The sequence below is a fragment of the Balaenoptera acutorostrata genome, chromosome 9 (assembly GCF_949987535.1).
Source record: "Balaenoptera acutorostrata chromosome 9, mBalAcu1.1, whole genome shotgun sequence".
Classification (NCBI taxonomy): Eukaryota; Metazoa; Chordata; class Mammalia; order Artiodactyla; family Balaenopteridae; genus Balaenoptera; species Balaenoptera acutorostrata.
In genome coordinates this window covers 112,244,996-112,257,141 of record NC_080072.1, presented here as the reverse complement: position 1 = coordinate 112,257,141, position 12,146 = coordinate 112,244,996, and the positions used below count along the sequence as shown (strand labels likewise).

General features: G+C 59.1%; 1 protein-coding gene and 1 long non-coding RNA gene across 4 annotated transcripts in view; one reads left to right on the top strand and one right to left on the bottom strand.

The window, feature by feature from the left end:
* The first annotated feature begins 4,919 nt into the window (after window positions 1-4,919).
* IGSF9B (immunoglobulin superfamily member 9B) overlaps window positions 4,920-12,146 on the top strand; it is a 45,274-nt gene continuing 38,047 nt past the window's right edge. For all 3 annotated transcript variants that reach the window (XM_057553966.1, XM_057553965.1, XM_057553967.1), the window contains exon 1: window positions 4,920-5,127. In XM_057553966.1, coding sequence (XP_057409949.1) covers window positions 5,064-5,127 — 64 coding nt within the window. In that variant the 5' untranslated portion in view covers window positions 4,920-5,063. The remainder of the gene's footprint in view (window positions 5,128-12,146) is intronic.
* Window positions 6,672-10,825, bottom strand: LOC103020242 (uncharacterized). The gene is made up of 3 exons (XR_009009374.1): window positions 10,578-10,825; window positions 10,210-10,365; window positions 6,672-9,075 (listed from the first exon to the last, which is right to left on the bottom strand). It is a non-coding gene; the product is annotated as an uncharacterized LOC103020242 (long non-coding RNA).

Genomic DNA, 12,146 nt, shown 5'->3' with positions numbered 1-12,146 from the left:
GCAGCAGGGGCACAGAACCGGAGACAGAGAAATAGCACATACGTCCTTTCAGATTCCTCTCCTGCAGACCCTCATCCCCATTACCTTCTCCTGTCACCTCTATGGATGGAGAGAGTATGGCTCAGACAAAAGAATGACCCAGACTCCCAGCTTGCTAGGGCCAGAGCTGGATGGCCCCCTTTAGACACCTGGAAGCCAGAGCATGTAAGTGAGGGCCACAGCTTTCCACCTGCTCCAGTGCCTCGCTGCTGGGCCTTTAGTCCCGGGCAGGCAAGGGCAGACTCAGGTGGAGTCCTGTGAATCACATTCTCTGTGACGCAGCCCTTGGCAAGGTGAGGGGTTTCTGAAGAGTCACGGCCGCGTATTCCTGTGGGTACTTCACAGGGAGGGCTGTCAGGGCTCCTAAGCTCTGTAGGACAGATCTGATGCAAAGCAGAGAACCTCTTTTCTGCATTCTTACATTAAGCCACAAAAACATGAAACACGTCTTCTTTGAGACTGTTCATAGCTGGCCTGGAAAGCCACGAAGGGAGAGGAGCGTGGTTGGTAAGGCTGAGAGGGTTATCGTCTGGTTTTCAGATAAAATCGTCCTAAATTATGGCTCTACTTTCTTCCTTGGGCAAAAACTTGATCTTCTTTCAGCCAGACAAAAAACGAATACAGTTTGGCTAAAATTCCAAGAACTGGCGCCCACCTGCTATATCCTACCATACACACGGTTCTGCAGTATCACGCTCTGTAACAGGTGGGGTCCTGGTAGACCCCCTCCCATGTTTGGGGACCCATCTGGATGAGACATCATAAAATGATCCTATGTGGTGGGAACAGGTGTCTTAAGCCAGGAAGGCCTGGATCTGTCTCTGGGCCAGTCACCACCTCCATCTCACCAAGATGTGGCCTACAGGGAAACTGTAACTGAGCAGGAGAATACTGGATATTCTGGGAAATTAGAATCATAATGAAGTTTGAGTTTTAAAAAGCAAAGTCTCCAGGAATTTATTTTTGGAGAGGACAAAGTGGACTGTTAGAACAGCTATTCGGGTCCAGAAAAACAACGTATGGCCAGAGGCTGCAGGTGCCTGCAAAGATCTGTGAGCATTCTGAGCTGAGATGGAAAATTCTTATGATAAGAAGGTTTAGAATCCTGCAAAGATTTTCCCCACTTCTCCTGCATCAGATCTTAAGATGAGATATTTATACTTCGGAAATCCAATTTCCTTTGTTTATTTTCTTCTCTCCTTCCAAGTTCTTTTAAACATGCTGACTGGTCTCTGGCATATTGAGAGAAAACAAGGTGAAAGAAGTTGCTTCATAAATGGGCTAGGCTTCTGTAATGGTCACGCTCACATCCCTGTGTGCCTGGGACTGGTGGTGGCAGCTTGAATTCAAGCGAGAGAATTCTAAGATCTAGATACTGTCTGTCTACAAATGCTTTCTTTCTAGGGATTTCCTCTAGAGTTCATTTTTGGCTGAATTTTGGAGACTGTTTTCCTGGCAAGTTGTATCATTTCCCCAGTGGCTGCAGCACGACCTCCCATCCCACGAGCTTTGGGATGTGGACACCACTCCTATCAAGAGGTAGGGATCTACATTCCCTGCTTTGGAATCGGGGCTGGGTTTTGACTCTATTGGAAGTGGTGCTATGTGTCTTCCAGGGCTAGGACATAAAGGGAAGTCTATCTTCTGCCTGGTTCTACTGGGATGCCAGCTCTTGGAACCCAGCCACCATGCTGTAAGGAAGCCCAAGCATCCCGCGGAGAAGCCCACCTGGAGAATAACTGCAGTTCTTTGCCTGCAGCCCTGGCTGCCAGCCAGCATCACTTGCTGACCACATGAGTAAGCCGCCTCCAGCGCACAGCTTCCCTCCACCGGTTGGTCAGATGTTGTGTGAAGCAGAGAAGAGCTGTCCCCACCATGCCCTGCCCAAATTGCAGATTTGTGAGCAAATAAGTGACTCTTGTTGCTTTAAGTCGCTACATTTGGGGATGTTTTTTTTTTTATATGGCAAGATAACCGATACAGTTCCTGACTATAGAAACACTAAACACCCTCTCTGGTGCTCACTGGGGTAAATTACTTGGACTTGGAGATGCCTCTCTTCCTCACAAGCAGCTGTTCTGACGGCCGTCCTCACCTAGATTCTACAAAGAGGTCTGGGACCACTGAGGAAGGGGGGATGACAGTGAGTGAACAACTGGTTTTGAGTCCTATGTGCTCAGTAGATGTGAGGAGGGAGTGAGTACCCCCTCCTCTTCTAGATTTGAAGCTTCCGCAGACACCTGTCCTTCAGGGCTCCAGGGGGATGTGTGGGTAGGTAGCTAGATGGTTCTACATGGAGGAACTGATAAGACTAGCATTTTGCATTTCCAAAATGTAGGAGGGATGACATCTACTCCCTTACCTGACGTACACACCTGCATTATTAGAGACACTGATGACTCACCAGGTACACCCAGGAGCTGCTCCCAGGAGTGGCATACATCCTTCCCTCATGTCCGTGTTGGATGCTGGGGTCCATGCTCACCTTGAGTCCATTACTGGACGTGTCCCATCCTTCTTGGGTCCCGAGATTAGCCACGTGCCAAGAGGGAAAGACTTAATTGTCTCATTCCTCACTGTGACCTGATATTGTACATCTCTTTTGAGTTGATATGAAACCAAACTGAGACATGTCTGAGGATGACGCTAACTTTTACCTTTAAATCTCAACTTTCCTCCCTTTTCTCTCTGCCTTCACTCCCCTGTTCTGCTGCATTTCCGGTAGATTTAGCCAGAAGAAATTTAGTTCCCTTTTCAGATAGATCTTTTGAAACCCTTCCCAACCGAACTCACGCTCTTAAGCTCTTTATGTTATTTTTTCCTTTCAATCTGACAGACAGTTTTAGTTCCCTAGCAGAAACCACTATGCTGAGTAGGACAAAGTCAATGGCCAAGCAAATACAGTCAAGATGATGGTGAGAGTGGCCCCACCCCTTTCCTTACCCTCCAGGCCCCTAGAAGAATGTTTCCCACTCCTCTGCCGTGTTTATGCCTACAAAGGGCTAGGGACTGGGGCGGCCCTGGGGGAACCCAGCATTTCTCTTTAGGCCAGCTAGCTGCTTAGGGGCTTTACAAAGAGAATCCTGTTATCGTTAGTTCTGCAAAGGGATCCCTTAAGGCTCATAGCCCTAGGACCCTGGTTACATGTATATGTTGAGGGCAGAGCTCTAGTTCCTGGACACGCTGGTTGGGAATCAGCCCTTCAGTGGGGGACCAGAGCTTCCAACTCATTTCACATCCCCAAGAAAGGCATCTTGGCAGAGAAAGAGATCCTAAAGTGATGGCTCAGGGAGAACTGTCCCTGTATCACCGGAGTTATGTCTCATGACTGGAGCAGTTGGGCAGGGCAGGATTCTGGTTCTCCAGGTTACATCCAAATGCTAAACTTTACCAGTGTATTTGCTGCTCTGCTGGGGAGGGGGTCCCAGCTTTCCATCTCCTGGCTGGCGGTGAGCTAAGAGGGTTCACCTTCCAGGGAAGGCTGTTTCTCCAGTGTTCAGGCCACTTTTGATGCATGGTGTGTGTGTGTGTGTGTGTGTGTGTGTGTGTGTGTGTGTGTGTGTGTTTTCTTAGAAGCAAGTTTCCCTCTTTTTTTTTTTCTTTGAGCTCCATGTCCTAGAACCAGTGAGCTCCCCTTTGCCGCCCCTGTGTCTCCCCTCTGTGGCAGCAGCCCATCCTGGGGAGCTGTGCCCCTCTCACCACTGCTCTCACTCCTTGAAAGAACAGGCATCTTCACTGCAGCCTCAGAACGCCCGTGTGAGGGGATTGTTTGTAGTAGATGTTTCCATGACACTTGTTTATTTCTTCTGCAAATACAACTGCACTGGGGGAGGGGATGAGATTGGGAAACATGAACACCTTCCAGTTTCCTCCCTGTCCTCTACTGTAGGAATAAGAAGCCCACTTTCCCTGGGTCCCTCCATCCCAGACCCCTACACTGCTCCCCAAATCCATTTGGCTTCATGCTGCTGAGATGGGGCCAGGCTCCCAGGCGGGTGGGGAGGGGGGAGGAACCTTGTGCTTGAGGAGACAGCCTTTTTAGGAGAAGAACAAACACTTTCACTGCTCAAAGTCGAGATTTCGTGGTGATGAGCAACTATGACCCGCACTGGGGGTGGCAGTATGCACACGTGTGTTCCCGATGGGGCCCGTGACTCTCCCGCAGCTGAGCCAATGAATCACCCCAAATCTTAGCGACTTTTAGAGGTCATTTTAGTCATCCCCCTGCCTTCGGGCTGGATGGAGCTTAACGTAATCTCACGTTTGGGTAGGAGGGGGTGCGTTGGGGAGAAAAGAGTGGCCGTGTGTGGAAGGGAAGGGGGTGGTGGCGGTAGCGCGTGACCCCTTGGAAAAGATCTCCGGCGAAGGACGTTCCCAGCTTCCCCAGGCTGCCGTTCCCGGGTTTCCCCATCACTGAATCAGCACCGTCCTCCCGGGACGCCTGTTTGCTGTATGGAAACCGGATGCTGGGTTCACTAGGTGGGCGGGGGCGCCGACCCCTCAGACCAGCAGAGTACCCGAGACTCCAGGGTCCCGTTAGCCGGCCCGGCAGCCACATTCCCTCCCCCAGAAACTTGCCAGGCAGCGGGAGCAGGGAGCAGAACCGAGCGGAGACGCGGTAGCGCCTTCTCCCCGGCAATGCGCATGATTCTGCGGCTCTGGGCTGGCCACACGTCAACGCACCTTGAATGGGCTCTCCCCCCTCGCCGCGACGGGCAGGCGTCCCAGCCAATAGGGCCCCGGGATCGCGAGCCGCGCCCAACGGGCGGACGGCGGGGGCGGGCCTGGGGCGGTGCCGCCGGGCTTCTCCTCGGCGCTGGCTGCGCTCCGCTTGGGTTCTAGTGCAGGTGCCGCTGCGCCGGGCGGGAGGCTACGCGCCGAGCCGAGCGGAGCCGCGGAGGGATGGGGAGCGGGCCGCCCGGGCTGCAAGAGCCGCAGGAGCCGCGGGAACACCGGCACGGGGCGTAGGCGGCGCGGGGCACTTTGCGATAGGATGAGGCTCCTGGCTGGCGCGCGGTAGTACTATGATTTGGTATGTGGCCACTTTGATAGCAAGTGTGATCAGCGCCCGAGGTCTTGCGGCTCAAGGTGAGTTGAAGTGCAGCGTCCCTCCCCTGCGCCTCCCTGCGCTCTCGGCCCCGTCCTCCCGCCGAGCCCGCGCCCTCCCGGCGGGCGCGCTCCGAGCACCGCGGGGAGGGCGGGGGCCGAGGCCGCGGCCGGCGTGAAGGGCCTGAGCCCGGGCTGCCGGCGCTCGGGAGAGGACGCCTCGGGCTTGGGTCCACTTCGCCACCCTTGGCCCCAGGGCTTCACAGCGGGTGCCGCGCCCGGTGCCCTTCGCGGGCGCAGCCGCCGCCGCGAGCGCTGGGGAGGCGGCGGCTTTCTGAACTCTGCCGCCGGGGAGTTTGCGGGTCTTCGGGCGGCTGCGGCACACTGGACCCCGCGCAGCGCCACCGCTCCGTAGGAGAGCCGCTGTGGGGCTTGGCTCCGGCTCGCGTCTCTCCGGACCACACGTCTTGGCAGCTGGAGGTCGGGTCCCCTCGCAGGACGGGGCGCACGGAGCCCCGCGAGAGGAGAAGAGCTGGTTTCGCGCGGGGTCCCTCGCCGGCTGCGAGGAGCGGCCGCCTTCGGCTGGCCCTGCCCGCGCCCCGTTCCGCCGCACCTGAGACCGGCCGGGCAAAAGTTCCCCGGGAGCGCGCCGCAGCCGGGCACAGCTGGCCGGGGGCGAGGGCGGCGGAAGGGGGTCCCCACTGCCGCGTCTCCGGGCAGAGGGAGGTTTTCCTCTTTCCGTTTTTTCGGTCTGAGCTGGGAAGAGGCCAGAGGGAAGCCCGCGCGTTGGGTGATGCGCGCGTGAGCGCGCGGGCTTGTGCTCTGGAGACGGCAGAGCCACCTGCCCGCCTCTGTGTGACACCCCGGCTCTCGGCCCTTGTGTGGAAGTAGGAGCGGAGCCTGGAGGTGCCGGGAGCTCACGGTGCTCAGCGCGCAGACACGACCCGGCTGCGGACAGGTTCGTAGGGCCGGGAGGGATCGCTTCCGGGGAGAACCGCCGGGGGTGGGCGGCAGCAGGAGGACCCGCAGCGGGATACCCCGCGTCCGGCCGCGCTCGCGCAGGAGGGTCCTCTCCTCGCCGTGTCTGGTGCTGTGTAGGGGGAGGGGAAGTGATTTGGGAAAGTTTCTGGAATGGAATAGGTCTCCGTGCGGTTTGGGGGGTGTGAATACAGAGGAGGGCCAAAGGAAGGGTGATTTTGTTAAATGGTGTGTGACCTGGATGGTTTTAAAACTCTCCCTTTGTCAGGTAGGGGAAACTGAGGCCAGAGTGACCGCAGAAGCTCGTGGAGTGGGGTGTGAGGTGGTTCGAGCTGCGCTTGAGAACCTGTCTCTAGCCTCAGGCCCCCCTCCCCCCATTCCCTTGTAGTCTTCCGATGCCCGTAGCTTCCTCCCCTCCAGTTTTTGGTATGTTCCTGCTATGGGACTGTGGCTGAAAGCACAAAAGGATGTGCTGGGATCTTTGAATAAAAAAGAGACTCCGAAGGGAGGCTCTGAAATAGCCTCCAAGCCTGAGACTTCAGGGGAGGCGGATGGACTTTTTGCAAGTTTAAGCACAGAATAAAGGAAAATGGGCTTTATTACAGCAACACACAAAGCGGCTAGACAGAAGGAAGGACTTCCCAGCATTGAAGGCTGTTGGTTATGAAGCTTTTGCCTTTTTCTGTCTGGGGTGGCTGGACATGAACCCCTGCCCGCCACCCCTGTGGGTCTTGGGGGTCTTTTTAGCCAAAGGGGCTCTGCGTGTGGTGGTGAAGGGCCTAGGTCTAGTCACAGGACCTGGACTCAAGTCCGGCTTGGCTACTTGCTGGCCTGTGACCTTGGACACGTTGCTTCGCTTCTCTGATTGTCACTTGCCTCATAGGGGGTTAGCCTGAGCTTGTAGGGTTTTTGTGAACATTAGCGTTCTGTAGTAAGTAAGTAAATGATGATGATGATGGTTTCAGTGTCTGGGGCTTCCAGGCCCCCCTCTCAATGTCTTTCCCTTGAGCCATTCAGGGCATTGGGAGCTGGGAATGCCTTGGGGTAAAGTTCAGTTGCTGCCTCTGTCGGGAACCAAGTTTGGTTTCCCAGGCAGACCTTGTCCGGGGAGACGTGGAGGGCTGCTCGGAAATCCTTCGAAAGATCTGTAAAACTGGAGTTTTGTCAGTGGCCAGAGGCTTGTGGGAAGGATGCGGCGAGCCCAGGAGGCAGGCAGCTCATCACGCACAGCCTCCGGGGGCAGGAGACGGGCCTGTGAGGCTGCTGCCCGCACACTGCCAGCATTCACATGCTGCTGTGTGAGCTCAGCTGTTCTCCGACTGGCAGAGATGACTTCCGGGAGATTCCTGAGGGGAGGGACTTCGCGGTGCCAGTCTAGGGTTTGGCTGAGCAGGGGCTGCTCCAGCAGAGGGGCAAAAGGGTTGGGACTGAGGGAGGGATGGGCTTGAGTCACGTGTGTCCGGGGGGCAGTGGAGAGGTTGGGGAGGGCGTGCAGAAGAGCCTGGAAGATGGCTATGGAGTCTGCATCCCAGACGTTTGCTGAACAAGCCTGGGGGGAGGACCCGGGCCTTTACCGCCAAGGCTGCCTCCTCCTGTTGACTACAAATCCTGCATGACTAGTGTCCCCAAATAAAGTGGGTTCTGACTCAGATCCTGCTGGTAGCTGGACCAGTGCCCTGTGCTCTTGGCCTGGCCCTGACCCTCCTCCCTCCCTTTGGCAGCGAAGGTGGGAGGGAGGAGGTCTAGGCCTGGAGGCTGCTTGCGAGACCCACGGGCAGCCTCTCAGCTGAGCAGGACGTGGCCAAGTGGCATGTGTGTGTCCCCAGCACACACGCTAGAGGCAGGGGTGTGTCTGGCAGGCCGCGCTCAGGAGAAGCTGAGCAGAGGGTGTGTGGGAAGAATCAGCTTTCAGCTGCTGGCCCCAAGATCGGCGTGTGCTGGACCTGGAGCTGCCGGGTCCCAGGGCCGGTGGTTTCAGGTTTGAGGCTCTGAGACAGAAAGCTGGGATCTGGTTACCCAAGGAGCAGATGCTGCCTGGCCGGGAGATGCTGAACTCCAGCCTTGCTCTGGCTGCCCTCTGTCCTGGCTCCTGGCCCTGTGCTCTCCTCCCTCAGATCTCCCTTCCTCGGGCCTGGCTGCCACAGCCTTGCTGCGCTGAGGGAGTGAGGGCGGACCTGGGCGCGAGGGGGTGAGGCCCGAGAGGGACGAACTCTCTTCTCTCTGAAAGGCTCCCTGTCCCCCGGCACGTCCCAGGCCTCCTCAGGCTGGGCCCGGGTCTCGGGTCTCAGGGAGCAGCTCTTTCCTGTCTGAGCCCGAGGATGGGGAAAGCAGCTTGTGTGAGAGTGGATCTGAATTGTGGAAAGAGCTGTCACTGGTGGAAGCTGCTGGAGGTGACTGCACACGCGCGTGTGTGCACGCTGTGTGTGCAGCTGTGTGTTTGCATGTGCACGTGAATGCAGCAGACAGGCGACCCAGAGTCTCTAGGAACGAGGTGGGCATCACTCCCGTCTGAGTGTTGATGGCCGTGGGCGGCAGTAAGGCTAGACTTGGAGCAGACGCCTGGCTTCCCTGCCCCCTGCTCCACACCTGAGTCTGGGCAGCCCAGAAGCTCAGCTCAGGGCCTGGTTGAAGGATGCCTGAACTCCCCGAGAGAAAGCCTCAGTGGGGACACACACGGGCAGAGCCCCGGGGACGCAGAAAACGGGTCTGTCTTGTAAGGTGGGCTCTGGCCTCAGCTGCCCAGTAGCCCAGACTCCTGAGTGGAGAAGGGGCTGGGTCCCTGGGGAGCCAGGCGCAGAGGCAGCTTGTAGCCTGGCCCTGCCCACGGGGGTGAGCCCAGCCTGCCCGAGGCAGCTGACCTATTTTTCTTAGGAATCTTCCTGCTTTTCTGTCCTCTCTTGCGTGAATCAGCAGGAGACTGGTGAGCAGAGTCGGGGCCTCTATGAAGGTTTTGGAGAGCAGTTCCTCGTGGGCCAGACTGTGAGCAAGGTCTCAGCCAGCCTGCCTGTCCTCCTGGAAGCGGGGGAGTGGGTGCTGCTCTCAGCCGTCCCTCCACCCCGCCCCGCCCCGAGCTCCCTCCTGGCCCAGGCCCCGGCCACAGGCCGTGGCAGGTAACTTGCACACACTGTACGAGGGGAGCCGCTGTCCTGGTTTCTGGCTTCTGAGTAGGGAGCGCTGCTGACGCTTCACTACGAGCAGACACGGGCTTCGATCGCCCCCTTGCTCGTGTCCACCTGGCGCCTTACCCGAGGGCTCTCCCGGCTCGCGGGCACTTGGACCAGGCCTGCGCCCGCCCGGCAGGCGGGCAGGGTGGGTGTCGCTGGGTCTGTCCCTGGAGGAGCCACTGCAGGCGGATTGCTGACTGCTTCCTGCCAGTGGCTCCTGGGGAAAGGCTCTTGGAAATACAATCTAGCCCAGAGCAAATTAAGGCTGCTAATAGCCTCGTTGCTGCCTCTCGGGCTGCCTGGGCCAGGAGGGTTAGGGTGGAGAGGCGCCCACGGAGGAGCGGGCCTGCAGATTCTGCCCCTCCCCCAGGGCCTCGAGAGAAGATGGGAAGGTTCCCAGCCAGGGCCAGGCTGGGCTCAACTGACCCTTGACTTGGGCCCTGAGAGTTTGATGGGGCGTGGGGGCCGAAGGGCTGTGAGGACAGCACTGGGAGACTGCAGAGGGTGGGGACCTCCCCGAGGATCTGCCCGGGGCTGGGGTGGAGGTCCTGGCCGGAGGCAGGCTGTCCCGGTGCCCTCTGGCCCACCTGCCTTCTGGAAGGGACAACCAGGGTGCGGCCTGACGTGGACACAGCCGTTCCTCCATCTCACACTTGGCTTTGGGTGGTATGTCTGTCCTCCGCTTTCCTCGTGCAAGCCTCTGGCTCTCCACCCCCCGGGTAGGGGGTGGGTGCTGTTCCAGGGGAGCCCAATCACAAGCTCCCTGGAATCTCCTGGAACCCCCTGGCGTGCCAGGGAGGAGGGACTGGGGGACTGTTGGGGGCTGTGCCTTTTTTGGACTCAGCAGGGATTATTTTTAGGCTGGCAGATGGAGGTGGTGGCTGGCGCTGGTATTATTAGACAACAGGCCTGTGGTTTGGGAGCCCGGTGCCCGAGGGGGAGGGGGAGGGGGAGGGGAGGCTCCCGGAGGACTTGTACTCACAGAGGAGGAGGCTGGCGCCGCCGCCACACCCAGCCCGAGCTCCCGGGTCCCAGGTGGAGGGGGCTCAGCCCAGCGCCGGCAGCTGCCTTCTGACCCAGGCGCACCCCGCCGTCGTCCTTCTTGGGTCCGGGGCTGCAGAGCTCTGGCTGTGAGAACCTGTCCAGAGTGTGCGGTGTGGAGGGGCTGGCCTGACTCAGCGGAGGGGAGGGGACTGCTTCTTGGGTCGGCGCGGGAGGGGCCTTCGTCCTTGGTCCCTGGACCTGTGGTCGGGTGAGCGGGGGCCAAGGGGAGACACAGCAGCTGGAACCTGCCCCGACCCGCTGCCTGGCGGGCGGCTGAGCCAGCCAGGGGGCCCCCAGCCTACTCACCTGTGAAATGGAGATGGTAGTACGCCTGTCAGCGAGTTCTAAGACCCAGCACGGGCCGGGTATGTAGGAGCGGCCTAGAGGAAGCCGAGTTTGCCTGGTGGCCGGCTCTCCCTGCCGTCAGACCTTCCCGTCCTGGCACCTCTCCTCCCCCAGCCCCGCCTGTGGAAGAGCCCCAGCTTGAGGGGGGGCGTGCCAGGCCCTGGATGCCCCTTGGTCCTGTGGTCACCGGGGATCCAGTGGCAGCCCTGGACCCGGCTACCCGCCGGGCACCACCTGGCCCAGAGAGCAGGAGATTTGTCCCCTGTGGGCTTTCGGAAAGGTCAGCCAGACCGCAGGGGCACCGCGTCCTCCTTTGCCCTCTCTGCCCACCAGGGTGCGTCCCCAAGATGCAAATTTGCTCTGCTCCTCCGGGTACAGCTGTGTCCTGCCTTCTCTGAAAGGGGTGTGTGGCATCCAGAACACCTCCCACCCCAGCGGTGCTCACCCTGCAGACGCCAGCGTCCCTTTGAGGCTCGCGGCCTTGTCCCTCGGCTGCTGCAGGCTTCTGTGGTGGGGAGGGGTCTGGGGCCTCCCCCTCCTGCAGCCCTCCCCCTCAGGTCACCACCCATCCCTGTCTTCCCCTCCCCCCCACTTCCTGCTCCCTTCTGTCCCCTCCTGGCTCTGGGTCCTCTGAAGGCCTGTGTCTCTGTGTCCCAGGCTGAGTCCTGTGTGCCTCTGAGCTCTCCCTGTCTGTTTGTCTCTCTCTGTCTCTGTCTGTTCGCACCCTGACCATCTGTCTCCATTCTTGCCCCTGGACTCTCTTTCACTCTTCGACTTCGGTCGTGTCCTCCTAGGGTTGAGGTCATCTCTCTCCTCCATCAAGCCCCTCTTCCGTCTCTGCTGCCAGCAATGTTTACTTTTTTTTTGCAGTGAGCTTTTCTGGAGAAAGTGTTTTATTAGACATGCTTGGCTCAGAAAGGCTCAGGCTGAGGGGGAAGTGCTCGTGGGTGATGGAGTGAGAGCACACGCTGTGTGTGTGTGTGTGTGGGTGGGTGGGTGTGTGTTGAGGAGATGAGGGAAACTGATAAATATTTTAGGACTCAGAAAGCCAGGAGGGCTGGTCTGAGCGTGGAAGCTGGGGCAGGGCCTCCCCCCGCCCCCCGCCCCGGCCTTCTTCCTGGGAAACGGGTCTCTTTTGGCTTTGCTCCCCGTCTCTGCACTGCTGGCCTCACCGTGTCCTCTCCCAGCTGCCGGCCGCTGGTGGAAGGGTCCTCGGGAAGAACCGTGGAGGCGGGGCTGAGGCCCCGGTGGGCCTTGGGGGGGTGGGTGCGTAGCCCTGAGTCCAGGCTGGCGGGGGCCGGTGTGGAAGAGGCTGCCTCGCTGCTGTGCGGTGAGAATGAGGCAGCCCAGGTGCAGACCCTCACCCCGCCAGAGCCTCCAGAGCCTTCGCTGTGAGGGGGGCAAGCGACCCTGCCCCCTGCCCCAGGCGCTGGGGCCGGAGCCTGGGAAGGAGCCTCTTCTGTGGAGACCTCTGCCCCCCAGGTGATGGCCCCCGGGAGGAGCCCCCTCCTCTTACCCTGCCTCCTGTAT